The 15,338-nt window shown below is 46.9% G+C and overlaps 2 protein-coding genes across 2 annotated transcripts; both read right to left on the bottom strand.

Moving 5' to 3' along the window:
• Positions 1-1,337: 1,337 nt before the first annotated feature.
• Positions 1,338-2,255, bottom strand: KY384_006233 (uncharacterized protein; the record flags this gene model as incomplete). The annotated part of the gene is made up of 1 exon (XM_044814729.1): positions 1,338-2,255. One exon carries the CDS (start codon positions 2,253-2,255, stop codon positions 1,338-1,340), a length of 918 nt encoding a protein of 305 aa, XP_044668879.1.
• Positions 2,256-2,596: 341 nt separating this feature from the next.
• KY384_006232 (uncharacterized protein) lies at positions 2,597-3,206 on the bottom strand (the record flags this gene model as incomplete). Its single annotated transcript, XM_044814728.1, has 2 exons — positions 2,597-2,729; positions 2,797-3,206. The coding sequence occupies 2 exons, from the start codon at positions 3,204-3,206 to the stop codon at positions 2,597-2,599; spliced, it is 543 nt and encodes a 180-aa protein (XP_044668878.1).
• Positions 3,207-15,338: the final 12,132 nt, after the last annotated feature.

The raw sequence follows: 15,338 nt of genomic DNA, 5'->3' as shown, positions 1-15,338 counted from the left end.
ACAGCGACAGCAGCAACTGTCGTGACAGCAACAGCAGCAAGATCAAAAGTGAAAGCAAAAGCACAAACCAAAGTGGAAGCAAAAGTAGCAGCCACAGTCACAGCAATAGCAACGACATCAACAGCAGCAGCCACAGCAATAGCGACCACAACAGCAGCAACCACAACCACAGCAACCACAGCAGTAGCAACCAGCAAAAGCAAAAACAAAAATGGAAGCAAAAGCAACAAACACAGTCACAGCAATAACAACCGCAGCAAAAGCAACCACAACAGCAGCGACAAAAGTAGCGACAAAAGCAGCGACAGGAACCCCAGCAACAACATCACCAGCACCAGGAATAAGAACAGCAAAAGCCGACTAAAGTAATAACAGCGATCGCGATGGTCAATGGTGGTTCAGATAATCCCTTCACACAACGCCAACGACGCCTGGGTACATTACACCACTCCAACATTCCATTGATGCAGGAATAACAGACATGACAAGATCAACAGCCTGCGGGGGGTCGGAGAAGGAGATGGCGATGGATGCGTGGTTTGGATTTTGTGGTGTTGGTATTGGAGGAAAAGTTGAAGGGAGGGAAAGGAAGGGTGGTGTTGTGTGTAATTCGACGTGACATACATGATAAGGATTGGGTTGGGGTTGGATTTACAAACACAAACAAAACAACCAAGCTCACCAGTTCCTGCATCAAGTACAGCAATTCATACCACCCCCACCAGCCCCCACCAGACGACAAGATAAGATTCCACTTCCTAGGATAGTGGATTACTCAACGAGCTACGTGATGAAGAATCAGGTGTAAGTAAGTCTTGTTATGACTCGTCGACGTTCTCCTGTTTGTTCAAGAGATCTAGGGCTGGGGAGAATTGAGGCGGAGGTGAAGTGAGAGAAGTGTGGTAAATATTTGGGGGGGAGGGTCAAATATTTTTTGTACTTTCTCGGCGATGGAGTGATGAGAGTTGAGGTAGTGAGACAGGTGGAAGAGGGTACATTGGGAGGGTGCTAGATGTGAGAGAAGGGGATGGGTCCAGCTTGAGTATCGATTGGCGTGGGGTTGTGATTTGAGGAACTCTTCCGCCAGTTCATACGTTTTGTGGATACGCTACGCGCCAGTATTAACTTGGTTCTCCAATGATGTAAAATTTTCTTAGACGAGAGAAATGGCAACGCCTTGGCTTGATTCGATATCTTGATGCTGCTGTTCGAATAGTAATTCAAAGGCGAAAGCTTTAAAAGCGTAACTAGCCGAATCATATCATACTTGGCTACCAGCTCTTTTCCAATTTCAAAGCTGTTTCGCCCGCAACATTTCTACCGCCGATAGCTCCCCTTTACAACAAGATAATATTCAATTCCACTACTGCCCAGCAATTAGGAGGGAAAACCCGTCCTCCATCTTTGTACTTGGTGATGATGTATTGGATATCAGCTGGCCCATACTTACCAACCTGATTTCGAAAATCCCGGAGACTTGCAACTGCCAGCGCCGTTTCTATTTCCGGCTGGAAAAAATTGCGCCAGAGATAAATCGTGAATTTAGCGCCGGACTCTGGATCAACGAGGTCGGCGGCCACACTTCTAGGGTGGATGGTGCCTGAGCCGTCATTTTCTTCGCCGGTACCTGTTGTCGCATTGGATACTGTTCTTTTGGAGGTTTGTGGGGTATCGGCAGGATTCGTCGTATTGTTTGTAGTTATCGCATTTGGTGGATACTTTTTCTCGATGCTCTCGACGAACTCCAGGATGAAGTCTTGCAGGTTTGACATTACTATTCCTGGATAGCCGGGTTGTGGGATACATGGTGCCTTGTTCAACAGAACATTATAGTAATATGGGAAGGACGTGATTGGAAACGCTTTGCGATCTGGGGGCCATGGAGGGTACGAAAGATTAGAGACTTCGTCCGATTGTGTGGAGGGTGACGATGCTGAGGTAGACGGCGAAAACTTTGATAGAGATAATGCATTTAGGCTCGGCAAGTCATCTGATGTAGTGAAGTTGATGTCCAGAGAGTTGACGCCGGTGAGGAGGGCCAATAGACTGCTCGTCAGCCAAGGAAATTGCATACTTCCTGGAGATAGATCAGAGGTCTTTTGATCAGAGCCTCGTGCACTTCGTCCCGGGGGGAACTGAGTAGAGAGGCCTCTTCGGAGAAGACTCCCTGAAGCGCTGCGCAAATTGCACTGGTAATTCGCTAAGGGAAGAAAGTATTCCTGCGTAGGATGCAAGTCCACGCTCTTCAGGTGCATGTGAGATTCAAATACAAGAGTATTGCAATTATTGTTTCCAAGGTCTGGTGCAGCACAGCCAGGTGCGATGTCTCATGTCGCGTGTTGGTGCGCTGCCGTTAAAGCAACCCAACTGTTGAAGCATGCTGAGTCTGTAATTTTGCCGCAAACTATTGGACTTCAGTACATCCTGGGGATTGTCAAAGAACTTTGAAGTCTTTGGCGCCATGTCAGAGAATTAGACAAGGGATTCCCTGACTCTACTCACGTGCATCTATTCAACACCAACCGCACACTTTGTAGTGACAAAATTGTGGCAGGTCTGACGCCCAATACAGTGCGGCCATAATCCAGAAGCTTTCCTAAAGAATGTTGATATTCCCAGATGCCTCTTCACCCTGAAAGAAATTCCTCTCAGCGAATGCCCTGAAGAGACCGCGCTCTCCGACAGAAGCATAACCGCCAAGCCCAGGATTCCCTTCTTCGGCACAGTATCTAGAAAGATCTTCATCAGTCTTCAACCTGTCATACTGACACTGAGACCAAAAGATATGAGAGATACCTCAGGATTGTTCGCAATTTCCTCAACCAATCCGCAAGCGAGAATTTGTCGACACCCTGGTCTGTTTGGGTGTAAAGATAAAGGCTACATCTGTCTTTGTCCCAATAGCGTAGTGGCTGAAAGTTCTCGGTTTTGACAAGCTGTTGCTCGTTGAGATTTGGTATGGTCTCGAGAGCATCAAAAAGCTCATAGCAAGATGACTCAGTTAAATGTAGGTGTGGGAAGGAGTTGTAGCAGTAAATGTGGGTGTCGGGATCGAATATTGTTGTGTTGCCGACTTGGGGTACTGCAGATGCCTTTGGAGCGGTAGTTTTCTCTCCTAGGCTTTCTACAGTGTTGTTGAGAGGTAAGAAGGCTGCGGTAAGCAGCTGCAGGAGGTTAAAAATCCACAAAATGGTCAAAGCTCGCATCGTGCGAGTCAAGATTATGTAAGGGCAGGAAGCGAATGCGGCTGATGCAGCTCTATGAGATATTGGTCCTTGTGCATTCGGGTTGAATTTTGTAAGAGTTGAAGTTTTGTCTATTACCTCAGATCGGCTTGCTCAGCCACAGTGTTGTTTCTCCTGTAAGCGCACATACGCGCCATCTGCAAGCAACACGCGATACTCGACAGTGTGGCTGATATAGTTTCAATGCTAGATCGGTCGCATCGAGAGATATACAGAATATGTGCCGTGTCTGAGTCTGCTACGAGCAAACTTTTGCACTGCCTGTGTTGCACTTCGGATGGAGAATAAAAGCGTTCCGGACGCCTACTCCCTTCCCGTTGCCTATCACGACATAAACTCTCTGTACTTCTTAAAGACATTGCAACAGAGACTTGTCGTGTTAGAATGGAAGAATATTGTGACGCCTCATCGTACTTCAACGGTGTTGCCTTGACCAGGCCCGTGGCTCTTACACAGATTCACAGAGGAAGCGCTTGCCGAATGTTGGGCCCTGAATCAGCGTTGAAATGGTTGACCCCAATAGTTGTCACATCAAAGAAAGCTGCTCACCAAAGAAAGCTGCAGGCCCGTATGGCAGTATTGGTGGTAGAGACTGCGAGAATTCGGGGACGCTCTCGTCGGCTACAAGGGCTTGGCGGGAGCCCCCACGCTAGCTCCAAAAAGGCTTAGCGTTACGGTCCTTGTCTTGGCTTTCATTTGAGGGGGAATTCACTGTGCTCCTCCTTTCTTCCTACACTACACCTACTGTTTGTGTGAGTCCAGCTAGAACCCCGAATCCATTAAGATGTGAGGAATTCGTTGTCTCTCCACTGTACATCCCACAGTCTAGGCTCAAAAGATTCCACAAATCGTACAGCCCCGTGCATGGTTTCCGCTACGGAAGGAGTGAACTTTCAAAGACGTCGAAGTTGTGATCACACACTTCTAGATGGTCTAAAAGACGCTGGACAGCAGCATATGATTTACTCGCTACCGATTGCAGCCATGAAAGATCGGTATGGTGTGCAATCCCCGACCATATCACTCCCGCTTTGACTGCTTATGACAACGGCAAACAGGACTCGTGAGAACACTCATGAACATCTGATGCGAGCTCTCTCTAAATTGATCGTTCAATGGATCCTGTTTGATCGACTAACAAAGGGGCACGGTACTGTTCGCAGGGGATTCCATTTCCTAAACACTTGTTATTTTGCATTTGTATGCTACATTCTGTCTTTTTCATATATTACAACTTAGGCTTGGCTTTTTGTGGTCTTTATCGCCAATTCGCCTTCACTACAAATTCGCCTGCAGATTCAGCCTTGGGCTAATTCACCTTTCAAAGCTGGCACTGATGGGCTACTCAAAGTCTAGGAATTTTCTATCACGTCCCTTGGTAATGAATGATGTGTACTTCACGCTGAGAAAATACTCTTTTTCAATTTTCTGAGTCACGCCGATCGCCTTCACACTAATTCGCCTCTTGCTCTCCAGCCCCCCGACGTGCACATATGGAATTAATCAGATCATACTTTGAAGCGTTGGATTCCGGCATTTTGTGTCTGATGCAATTATACGAGAAAGAGCAGGATGCACGTTTTACGACAGGTCATACGGTATACATACGTCGGCAAAAGGCGTGCAGAACATCATGGGCAGGCTATCCGTATCTTCTCATCCAAGTTGGGTGACTCTCCATTCCATTTGCCTACCGCGATCTATCTCCCGTGTGAAAAAAGGTGCAGGGGTCAAATTCAAGAAATTTCCTACGTTCTGATCCTTCACCTGCTTTTGCTTGGCCACAACTTTTCTTCATTGCTGAAATTGAATCGTTTTCTTCACCTCAAACTAAGTTGAATTACCCGCCCGTCAAGTATAAGAACGTCGCTCCTCTTCGAAGACTCTTTCTTTCTCCATCCAGTCCCTCATCTTCGGACTCTCGTAGTATAAATATATATGCATTACATTCTCTACTTCAGACCGAGACCGTCTTGTCCATTTCCTTCTAGTTTCCAGCAATCTCATCTGAATTATGAGATTTCGTTACAGGTTTTGATCATCGGCCTCAGCCTTATTCTGAAAACCCAACGGTGCATTGGGTTCGTGCCTGCACCTGCTTTACATGAGACCCACCTATTAGTCTTTTCATACTTTTTTGCTCCTTTCTGACTAGGTGCCACCAAGAGGTACCCACAAGCGTCATTCAGATCGATGTCGCATTGCAAGAACGAAGAACGAAGAGAAAACCTCGATATCCATATGCGGAAACGAGTCACTGAACTCGAAGACCATGAGTAGTTCAATGATCCGAGCAACGCTGACGACACTCCGAGTAAAGCCCGCAGAATTGAATGTGTTCTCAGATGTTCACGATTTTGCTTTCTTAACAAAATACGTGGAGTGGATCTACCCTCTACTTTGGCCTGGATGATCCAGTCAAAGCATAATCTTTCATTTATCTCTGATCAATTTCGCGGCGCAATTCAGCTCAGTTGCGTGGCTGCGATATCTTCGCCGATACTCGACTACCAGGCAAAGTATGACTTCATCTCTGAGACTCTAATTTCTGAACCTTGAGCTACACAGTTGACGAGACCAGACATGTTCCCGCAAGTGACCGCTTTGTACTTTGCCCAACATGGTAATACCAGTCCGTGATCTCCATATCACACAGACCCGACGAAACCCTTGTCAGCCGATTCCTGTCCTCGGAAGATCTGTCGCAAGCGGAGTCAACCGCGTACCAAGGACACGCCCCAACCAAGAGAAACTCAAAGAAGATAGAGTCATGGCTACTCACAGTGCGACATCTTCTTTGGCGCTCAATTAACGTGCCTGGTTTCGCATATGTCACCAAAATGCTGGCAGGTCTTGTTCAAGCACGACAGTCAAGTCTCCTCGTGGGATCCATCTGGGCGGCAATTTCAATGACGGTCAACAAGGACGCTTTTTATGTTCAGGAGGATAACTTCCCGCAAAAGCACCACCAACAGCAGCAAGAAGCGCTTTGTTTCTGCGCTTCGGTTTTCGTAATGATGCAAGACACATGATCAGCTTCGATCGTGTTCTGCACGATTGACTGATGATGGCTCTAGAAATGGTTCTCGTCGAAGTTGGCTCAATATCAAGACCATTGCTGGTAACAAAACCGTCCGATGCAGGAAGGTACTTGCTCGCAAGGATGTACCGCGCCACTTGGCAAGATCTAACCAGCAATGTCGTCGCAGACATTAGCTTGTCGTCAACACTTGCGGACAAATTCTGCGGAAGTGGACGGTCACACACGGCCACTTCAAGCAGACACAGACTCTTTGATCGCTCAGTTGCCAGGGGCCCTTTGAACCCTTTGATCGCTGCAAGTTAGGAGGAGCAATGTCGAGTGAGAATGACGAGGTTAACAACAATTCGCTAACGGTCTGCCTTGCTTAAAGTGTCGTTGGCGGCCACAATCGCAGTCAATTTTACAAGTAGTCCCGTTTGGCTTGAACGGTCTTAACTGGTGTGACTATCGGATTTTTTGGTTCGCAAACATTTGAATTTACGCAAAAAAGAATAATGGCCAACATGCTGCGGTCAGTCGCCGTTTCATCAGTCAGAACGAAGAACTTGTGGCATTAGGAATAGCGAATTTCCTCGACACAGACACGTATCCAACAACTCTTGGTGTCTACGGAACCCGTCCTGGTGTCGACAGAATCCATCATGTCGACGGGTGCCATCAAAGCGGAGGGCCTGGTCGGTTCCGATGACCCATCTCAATCCCCAAGCTCGACCCTCGCGCAAGGCGCAATCGAAAAGGTGGCGGCGTCAGACGGTATCATCAGGTCCGGCCACGGCAATCTGGCCACGCTGCCAGTCGAGAACCGATTGCAAATATACGACTACGTCCTGGCCGAGAGCTTCGAGTCCGGGATCTTGGGGCTTCGGCTGCCTCAAGCCAAAAAACACACAATCCCGTCATTCCGCTTCTAGAAAACACACAATCACTTCTTGCCATCTGAAAACACTGATATCTCAACAAGAGAACTTTCAGAAACATACTTACTTCATCTTCTCGAAGCACAACACGGACTTATCGAGAAGAGTACGTATGAAGATATCTAACTTGAAAATGATTATGTCTCTCAGGATTCTTAGAATTGGAAAAAGTCTAGCATGGGCTTCGCAAATATGCAGTCTGCTATATCAATGCGACATACATACCTATAAGAGTCGGGGGAGAAGAAGTGGCTGTCGCTCGAGTTTTCAAATGGTGCAAATCACCGCAAGAAAAGCTCTGATAGCTCGCAGTCTTACTCATTTGGGGACAGAATTTATCAGGCGTAGATGTCAAGCGTCAGAAGTGACTGTTCAATGGCCAGTGATGCAGCATGCCGATTAATGAGTGTCTGCTTCTGGGGTTTGTAACCCAGCGACTGGATCCGACGGCAACTTCCATCGGGAAAAGCAACTCAAGAAGGACAGGCGTCAAGCATCCAGACGATGATCCTAACTATATCCGCATCAAGAGACTCCCACGCCGTTGCTGTTACAGGTGTCACTACTGCAGGTGATCACCAGGTAAAGAGAAGCGATGTCTTGACAAAGATCTGCAACGCGCAATCTCCACAGTCCTCGCTCTCCGAATCGTCTTTTTTAATGGCTCTACTTATCGCATTTGCCTCCTCAAAGCTATCTTTCAACCTTGAATTTGACAAACTAGAATTCGACCACCCGAAAGATCCAAGTCAATGCTTTGTCATCGCAGAGGATGAGGACATCTACACAGCCGCCGTTTCATCGTAGTCGCTAGGCCTAATTTTTATGCCATTCAAAATTCAATGTGTGATTCTCACAACATTGAAGTGAAAGCAGGAAATACTGATAGACATGGTCATGTTCCGAAACAGAATCATTCAGGGATCTAATACTCGTGGTGGCGGGGCTTACATATGCTGTGCGGTGATGAAGGCGCCGATTCTTATACACAGCGCCATTCTCACCAGACTGCCCTAGCCCGCACACTGGATTTTGATATGGACTTTAAGACCATTGTGGTTGGGGGCAATTTTTTGACCTGAAGAGTCATCCAAATGATGAATTCGAAAGAAGAAATCGCTTCTTGGCCTCTCTCCAGTGGACCGGAGGTGATGACCGAAAGAGCTTAATACAATGTCCAAGCATAGCAACACCATTGAAACAATACCAGGCATTTGATACTTGGCTCCATCTTCACGTCCTTAAGGACCCGCAGCGACTTGGCCTGATTCATTGGGCCCCTGATGGGGCTTGGTAAGATAAGGTATATGCCTCGCGAGTCTTTAAGGGCAAGCTGTTTGTGTTTGAAAAGCCTTGGACTGAGATTCTTTAAATTATTGAATTGACGTGTTAGTCTCCCACGTCGGAAATGCTTATCAAGATTCTTTCTACAAGTCGCGATATCCCGTTTTCGAGAATTGACGGATACAATCACTCTACAGAGCCATACCGAGATCTATATCGCAAGGAAAACAACATAGCCATTTTTGATCCTGTAAAGAAATATGGCCTTCACCCATTTAATATTTGGCCAAAAGAAATGATTCGAAACGTAAGGTGCTACGATATAGGTCACAAAGGTTATCGAGAACTCTACTTTACAACAAGAGAGAAGACGAACGCTGTAATAGTTGCATTGGAGAATAAACAACGACCACATGCAATAAAATTTGCACTCCAGCCACTAATCACATACTGGTCCGCCGACCCTGTTGGGCGATTTCTGGCACATCCAGAAGGAGTATATCTGGATGACTGGATTGATTCCCCAAATAAAGAGGATGGCGAACCGACACGTCGAGAGCCTTGGTCGACCAGCAGACAAAGGAAGAGGACGGTGTGAAAAAATTCGAACCAAACAAGGGACAAGATGGAATTTGATCTAGTCATTGCAAGACAAAAAGAGGCTTGACACACAGGTTGTCCGCAGCACAGAATCTTGGACGAGATTATTGACTGCGGCCTTTGCCTATTGAGTGAAGACTAGCTTCTCAGTGAGCTTTCTTGACGATCACTGGTAGGAACAAGCAGTGATATCTGCAATGAGCACAATGTGTTTAGTCGTTGACTACTTCAAAATCTGTGTGCAATACCAAAATGAAGACCTGGACTAGGGTCGTATTGACTTGCTTGGGAACGGAGCTGGGATACAGTGGCCATTGTGGGGCCTTCTACGAAGACATAGGTTTAGGCACGACTGACAAATCTTCTGAACATAGGAGTGAGCAGTTGGAAGGCTCTACGACTCATGGACCCATGACATCGATGGATCTCAGATTGTTTAACGTTCCTTCGCCATTGACACTGACGACGACATTTACAAATTGTACCAGATCCAGGCAACCCACGGCGAGGATACACAAAAACAGAATCTCTTGATACGCCTCCTATCTCCTGGCTCAGTGAAATAAGCACGGCGGCATTATCTTCTTCTTAGTCGTGCAGTAAGCGATATCAGAGAAGCATGAAGGCGTGACCGAGCTTTTGATAGACCAGCAATGACCACCTTTCTAGGGAAGTCAAGAATTCGCCTGCCGCAGCAAAGTCGGCAATTGCAGGATCAGAGTCTCATCTTTCACGGCGTCTGGTAGCTCCGACGGCAATGAGCATCGGATGGCTTCTTTTTCGTATAGATATTGCCACCCAATTGCATATGAAGGGCATACAAGACACAGCGCCAGAAAATCGAATGCTTGCCTTGTCTTGCAGGCTGCGGAGCGGTGATGCAGTCTTGGAACATAAGTAGTTGTCGACATTACAAGCCAGGGAAACAAAACCTTGTCTTCTCCTCTGGACCGGACACGGACAGCAGTGACGCCGGCCGAGCCATTATCGCTAGAGCGGGAAAATAGACTGAGCACATATTGGATACAGCAAATCCTTGGAGCGTGGAGGAGAGTATTGAAACCTTGGTCGTCGAAAGTCTTGAAACTAGGAACTCACAACAAATGGGAGATCCATGGTCCATTTCATTTCGGTAATAGGGCATGGTCTAGTGCACCAAGGTATGACGTGATATATCTGATCGATCACGACATTTCTATTGGAGATCGCGGTGCAGGCATATTGAAAGAGACGCTAGCAGACAATTTCACAGGTAGAGTTTTGTAGGTCGTCAATGAAGAAGAATGATCCTTGTGGATACCATGGTGGAGTTCTCAACTGTAAAGCTCAAAAGAACAGCAGCACCAGGGACACATCGAACAACACACAGCTTTACACGGAATCGTTGCTAATCTTGCTTGGCCTGTCGAATTCAAGGACAGCAACAGTGGTCCCGAACTAACACAGGAAACTCGAAGTACGGCTTTGTAATGCACATGAACGAGACTTCACTCACACCGCCAAAGTTTCAAAGTCATGGCAGCAGCCTTATGCTTCCCACAAGATCACACCTTCTCAAAACATATCTTAAATGATTCAAGGAACGCTAGTCAATCATTGACGATATTATATTTTTCATGATTACAAATATACTCTCAACCTTCCCGAAATTCCAGCAAAATTATTCAAAATATACTCTCAATCTTTAATTAAAGCAGCTCAATCTTTACGTCGAAGAGAATTAGGAGACGCTATTACTTTACCACCTCAGCCGCCTGCCCATGCAGCTCTAGACTCACCAAGGAAACGAGCAAGGTTCTTCAGAATGACTGAAGATACCACGTACTGCTGACGATCATATCAGACCTGCCTATCATTACGGCTCTGATGATCGAAACGGAGCAAGCTGAGGTCTTGGGAGTGGTCGACAACGCCGTGATATTGGCTCCAAATCGAAACCCGCAATAAATCAGCGCAGTCTCGACTTTTGATCCGCGCCCAGCACGATCTGCATGACAGAATTTTGCGATTATTCTCAATAGCCACACGAAGGAGCTCTGGTATTGGGCTCGCCGTGCCGATCGACTACTATATTGTGCTCGTGAGACGCGCCAGAACTAGACAAAGAGCGCAAGCAAATCATAGAGCGGGGTTTTGCGACGGTCTCGAAGCTCGTCGCCTTGAATCTCTTCTTGAAGAAAAGCTCTCACGCAGAGGAAATGAAGTGGAGGGGACCTTGACTATGTCAAATACTGACTCCCTGGAGATCATCCACAAAATTCACGGCTCACAGTCGCGATCGCTTCTTTATCATTTCGACAGACGCGTCTTCGTCTACTAGCAGATGTACTTCCCCTTCATCGGCTCAAAATCAGCAGGTAGGCTAGAGCCGGAGAAGTGAGAAAAGAGCAGAGAACCAGCTCGCTGCTTTTTTCACAGTGGTGCGTGCTCGAAAGCAGCCTGCTGCGACCAGCACAATGCCCTACTGAGAGTTAAATGGACGGAATTGGCCCACTACTACCCGGATTACACATTGAGTCCTTGTGCGAACCACATCATCACTCACCGCGAAGCAGTTGAGCCAGGTGGCAGGTGTCAGCTTTCTCGGTCTGGTTATGCTTTATTTGTCAATGCCGCCTTATGACATGATTATAATGTCCCTGTCTTGCTCTTACTCCTTCTTTATACCTTCAAAGTCACTTTTGCATACTTTAATGGCTTCAGCCCACGTTAGTGTGTATTTTCAGCCATTTGCCGTTTTGAGACGTGTTTGGACTTCAGTATTTACCTTTGACTAGCGCAGAACACGCCGTGAAAAAAGCAGTACCCTTACGGCTTTACTTTCATATCCTTGTTTGAAGTATCAGAATTCAGGTGTTTACTTTCCTCTCAATCCCCGTGCTTGTCTCTTTTCTCATGCTCATGCGGAGCTTGGGCTTGGGCTCCAGAGAAAGGCTTTCAACCCAAGACCGCAGCATCTGGTGGCCGGAGAAGTGACTAACAAGCCGTAAAGATAACTATCTTCAATTGAGCAACAGGCTATTGCCTACATGAAGAATCGATCGAAACAAGAATGTCAACCAGAAGAAAGCTCCTAATTCGCAAAAATAGACCCTAGTCCGAGAATTGAGCGCTGAATCATTGGAAATGATACATTGAAAACCTCCATCTATGCTCCCCCAGTATGAATACAAAACGACATTACAGCACTGAAGACATGTCATCCCAGTAGGCAACAAGCGATTTCGAATACGGCGACAACGATCCTGAAAGAATATACACGCACGCAAGCGCGCAAGCTTCAATAAGGACGTGAGTGAGTTTACTATATGGAGACGAGGCATTGGCAACAGTCTCCGTCTGTGCTTCCACCGTGATTTTCCGGACAGGCTTGACCTTTGACTTGGCAGCAGCCATTGAGGTGAACGAAGAATTCGTTCACCAAACCCAGTTATGCTGGCAGTTCTTCATCGGGCAATACATCCCCTCTAACATTAAAATTATAATTGAGTGGCTTTAGTCAGGCGCTCTACAGTCAGCCATGGCAACGCCCCTTCGTCTCTTTGTGAGTCATTTTCGTGGCGCTCATTCATTCTCCCAAAATTCTCGATCGGAATCCTTCGACAAAACCGAAGTCACTGGCAAGAACCAAATCCTTGGTTCTTGCGTTACGCAACCAGACTGGTCTACCGAATCAGTTACTGAGGAGAAAGCAGTCAGTCCGGAAGCTTCTTGTTTTTTTGGCCCGCCGAGAGTGTCCAACGAATTGACGACAGAGTGAAGCGTGCATTGATTTTGAAGAAAATATCACTGCACATTACTCCTCCTGTCAGTGGCGCTAGGTGGCTGTACTCACCAAGTCATGTGCTTGCGGCTTGCTGACATATTGGCGTATTTTGTGAAGCAAGAACAACGATCGCGAAGTATCCAAGATGGACAGATTCTCATTTTTCTTAGTCCATCATGAATTTCCAAATGGGATGCAAGATTAAGCGACTATGAGCAACCTTCAGGACGAGCGTTTAGAATTCACCATTCTACTAGCTCAGTGTTTCTAGCCAACTCTGGAAACCCTAGTCTCTCAAAAGAATCTTCTCAGCCTCATCAAATAGTCGAGTCTCAAAGAGCTGCTTACAATTCATGACAAACATGCCCCACTCTATGCCACTTCATGAAAGGACAGTCATGTAGTCATCATCCATGCAGATATCAAGCGACCTCATCGCGAGGGAGTCTCTTCGAATTTCATGCTACAATTTCAAGGCAGTATAAGTCTGGAGACTCAGCACAGAACGTAAAGGCTGAATTCCATCTCGCAATCATGTCCGAGGTCAGCGAAACGTCGTGATGGTCGATTGAGAGAAGATCTAGGTGGTCGTGGGTCACTCCGAGCAGGGTCGAGGACAGGATCACCAGCATCGCCGTGAGCCTCGCAAACGACTGACGTAGCCTTCCATTTGGTGACCCATCGGAGGCGTGTCCCGTTGTGTGCAGATTGATCATAACACATGAGGTCCCCAATTCCCTCACCACTACTTCACCTATATGAACCTGCCATCCTCGTCTTCCATCTCGCCACAAATGGTCGCACAAGAAATTTACGGAGACAAAAAAAGCTGACAGAACCTCTCGGCAACAATTTCAGCTTATCTTTCGATCAATCTCAGGTTCCTCGCAAAACACCTGCACTCTCAATTTGCGGCATTGCGGATGAATTTACCCTCGAATTCTGTGCTTTTTATCTTTGTCGGGAGGAGCTAGCATGATGTCTCGAATAATACCATCTTAGCTAGATCCTCAACTCCCATAAACAACCTCGTCAAAATCAGTGCATAAAGAACAAGGCACGACGTATGGGACTCCAGGACCCACAAGCACGCTCAACGAATCGTCTTCTGCTGCAGGAGATTCAGGGGAATGGATACAAATACCAGTCTCGCATACTGTTGCAAGTACCGCTTGACTTTAATGTACGCAGCCCGATCCGGAGGTTCCACATCCCACGCGGAACTTCGCCAGCGTGCAGACAGGCGTGAAAGGAGTTGAATCAATGCATACCGGGATACATTGGATCAAGACTTTAAGATGGACGTGAGTGACTTTGGATATCTGGGCTAAGCGAGGTATGCGGAGATTCAGCTCTTCGTTAAGTTGATGTATCCATCTTCTGGGATCGTAAGAAGGGTAAGCGAGCATTGTCCTTTTGATCCCGACACAAGAATTTTCATGGATGGAAGAGTCGCGCGCCACTATTATGTTTTCTGGCTCGGGCAATTCAACACACCGACGACTACCACATTCCTGTGAATAACGTTGAAGTCATATCGACGCATATGACAGAGCTATCGAAGCCAATATTCTCCGCGTGTATGAGCCAGGAAATGGCCATCATTACGCTATCCTACGTCAATTGATACCACAAGCTAACCACAAAACTCTGGAGAGTACTTTGCGGTAGTCATCCCGCATTCAATAATATGATGGGAGACTGCTGCCTCGAAGCGAATGGGATATGAAGCTCCCCCCCCCGCACCGTCGTGGCGTCGCGGAGAGGGAAATGGCAGCAAACCCATAGCCGTCCAACCCCAATCACGCCCTGCCACGCCTCGCCGCCTGTGCAACCCCCAATCGTCACAGTTGATGCAGTTCCGCGTCCATATGGGGCGCTTACGCCTCAGGAGTACGCCATAATGTTGCCTGCACACATGTCCAAGGTGGAATTTTTCCAAAACAATCCTCGTGGCAGAAAAATGCTCGACTCAGGCAAAAAGACTTCTTGCGTGGTGTGAGTTTGGCGACTATGAGCACTTGACTAATAGTCAAGATTGTATCGGGGAAAGCGAGAGACAGAATCGAGATCATGCGGTGAAACACCTTACTACCTTTGTTCCGCTTTCTAACATGGCTCCGAGTGTGAAGGATATTTTATGACTTTTGAGTCTCTGTCCTCTCATCTCCCTCCCTTACTCTGTCATTTCACCCACTTTGTCTCTATATAAAGTCGTTCCTATCTTTCGATGTACAAAATGAAACTCACCAGAGTTGCGAGAAAGTACGAGAACAGTCATTTCAAGGACCATTTGCTCTACTACATATGCATCCTTCGTCGATACACTCTTGCTTCTCTGATATATAAGTCTTGCATTGGACTGGCCTCGAAATGGAGAAACAGCATCTCAATTGTCCTCGGGATTTCGACTTCCTTCGCACCAAATTTCTAAATCGGCGTTGATGCTGATCTTTCACTGCCCTTGAGAGTCCTAGTGTTCA

The sequence above is a fragment of the Bacidia gigantensis genome (assembly GCF_019456465.1).
Source record: "Bacidia gigantensis strain McMullin 20006 chromosome Unknown contig_246, whole genome shotgun sequence".
Lineage (NCBI taxonomy): Eukaryota > Fungi > Ascomycota > Lecanoromycetes > Lecanorales > Ramalinaceae > Bacidia > Bacidia gigantensis.
The sequence above is the reverse complement of the archived record's forward strand: the minus strand, read 5'-3'. Positions and strand labels throughout refer to the sequence as shown.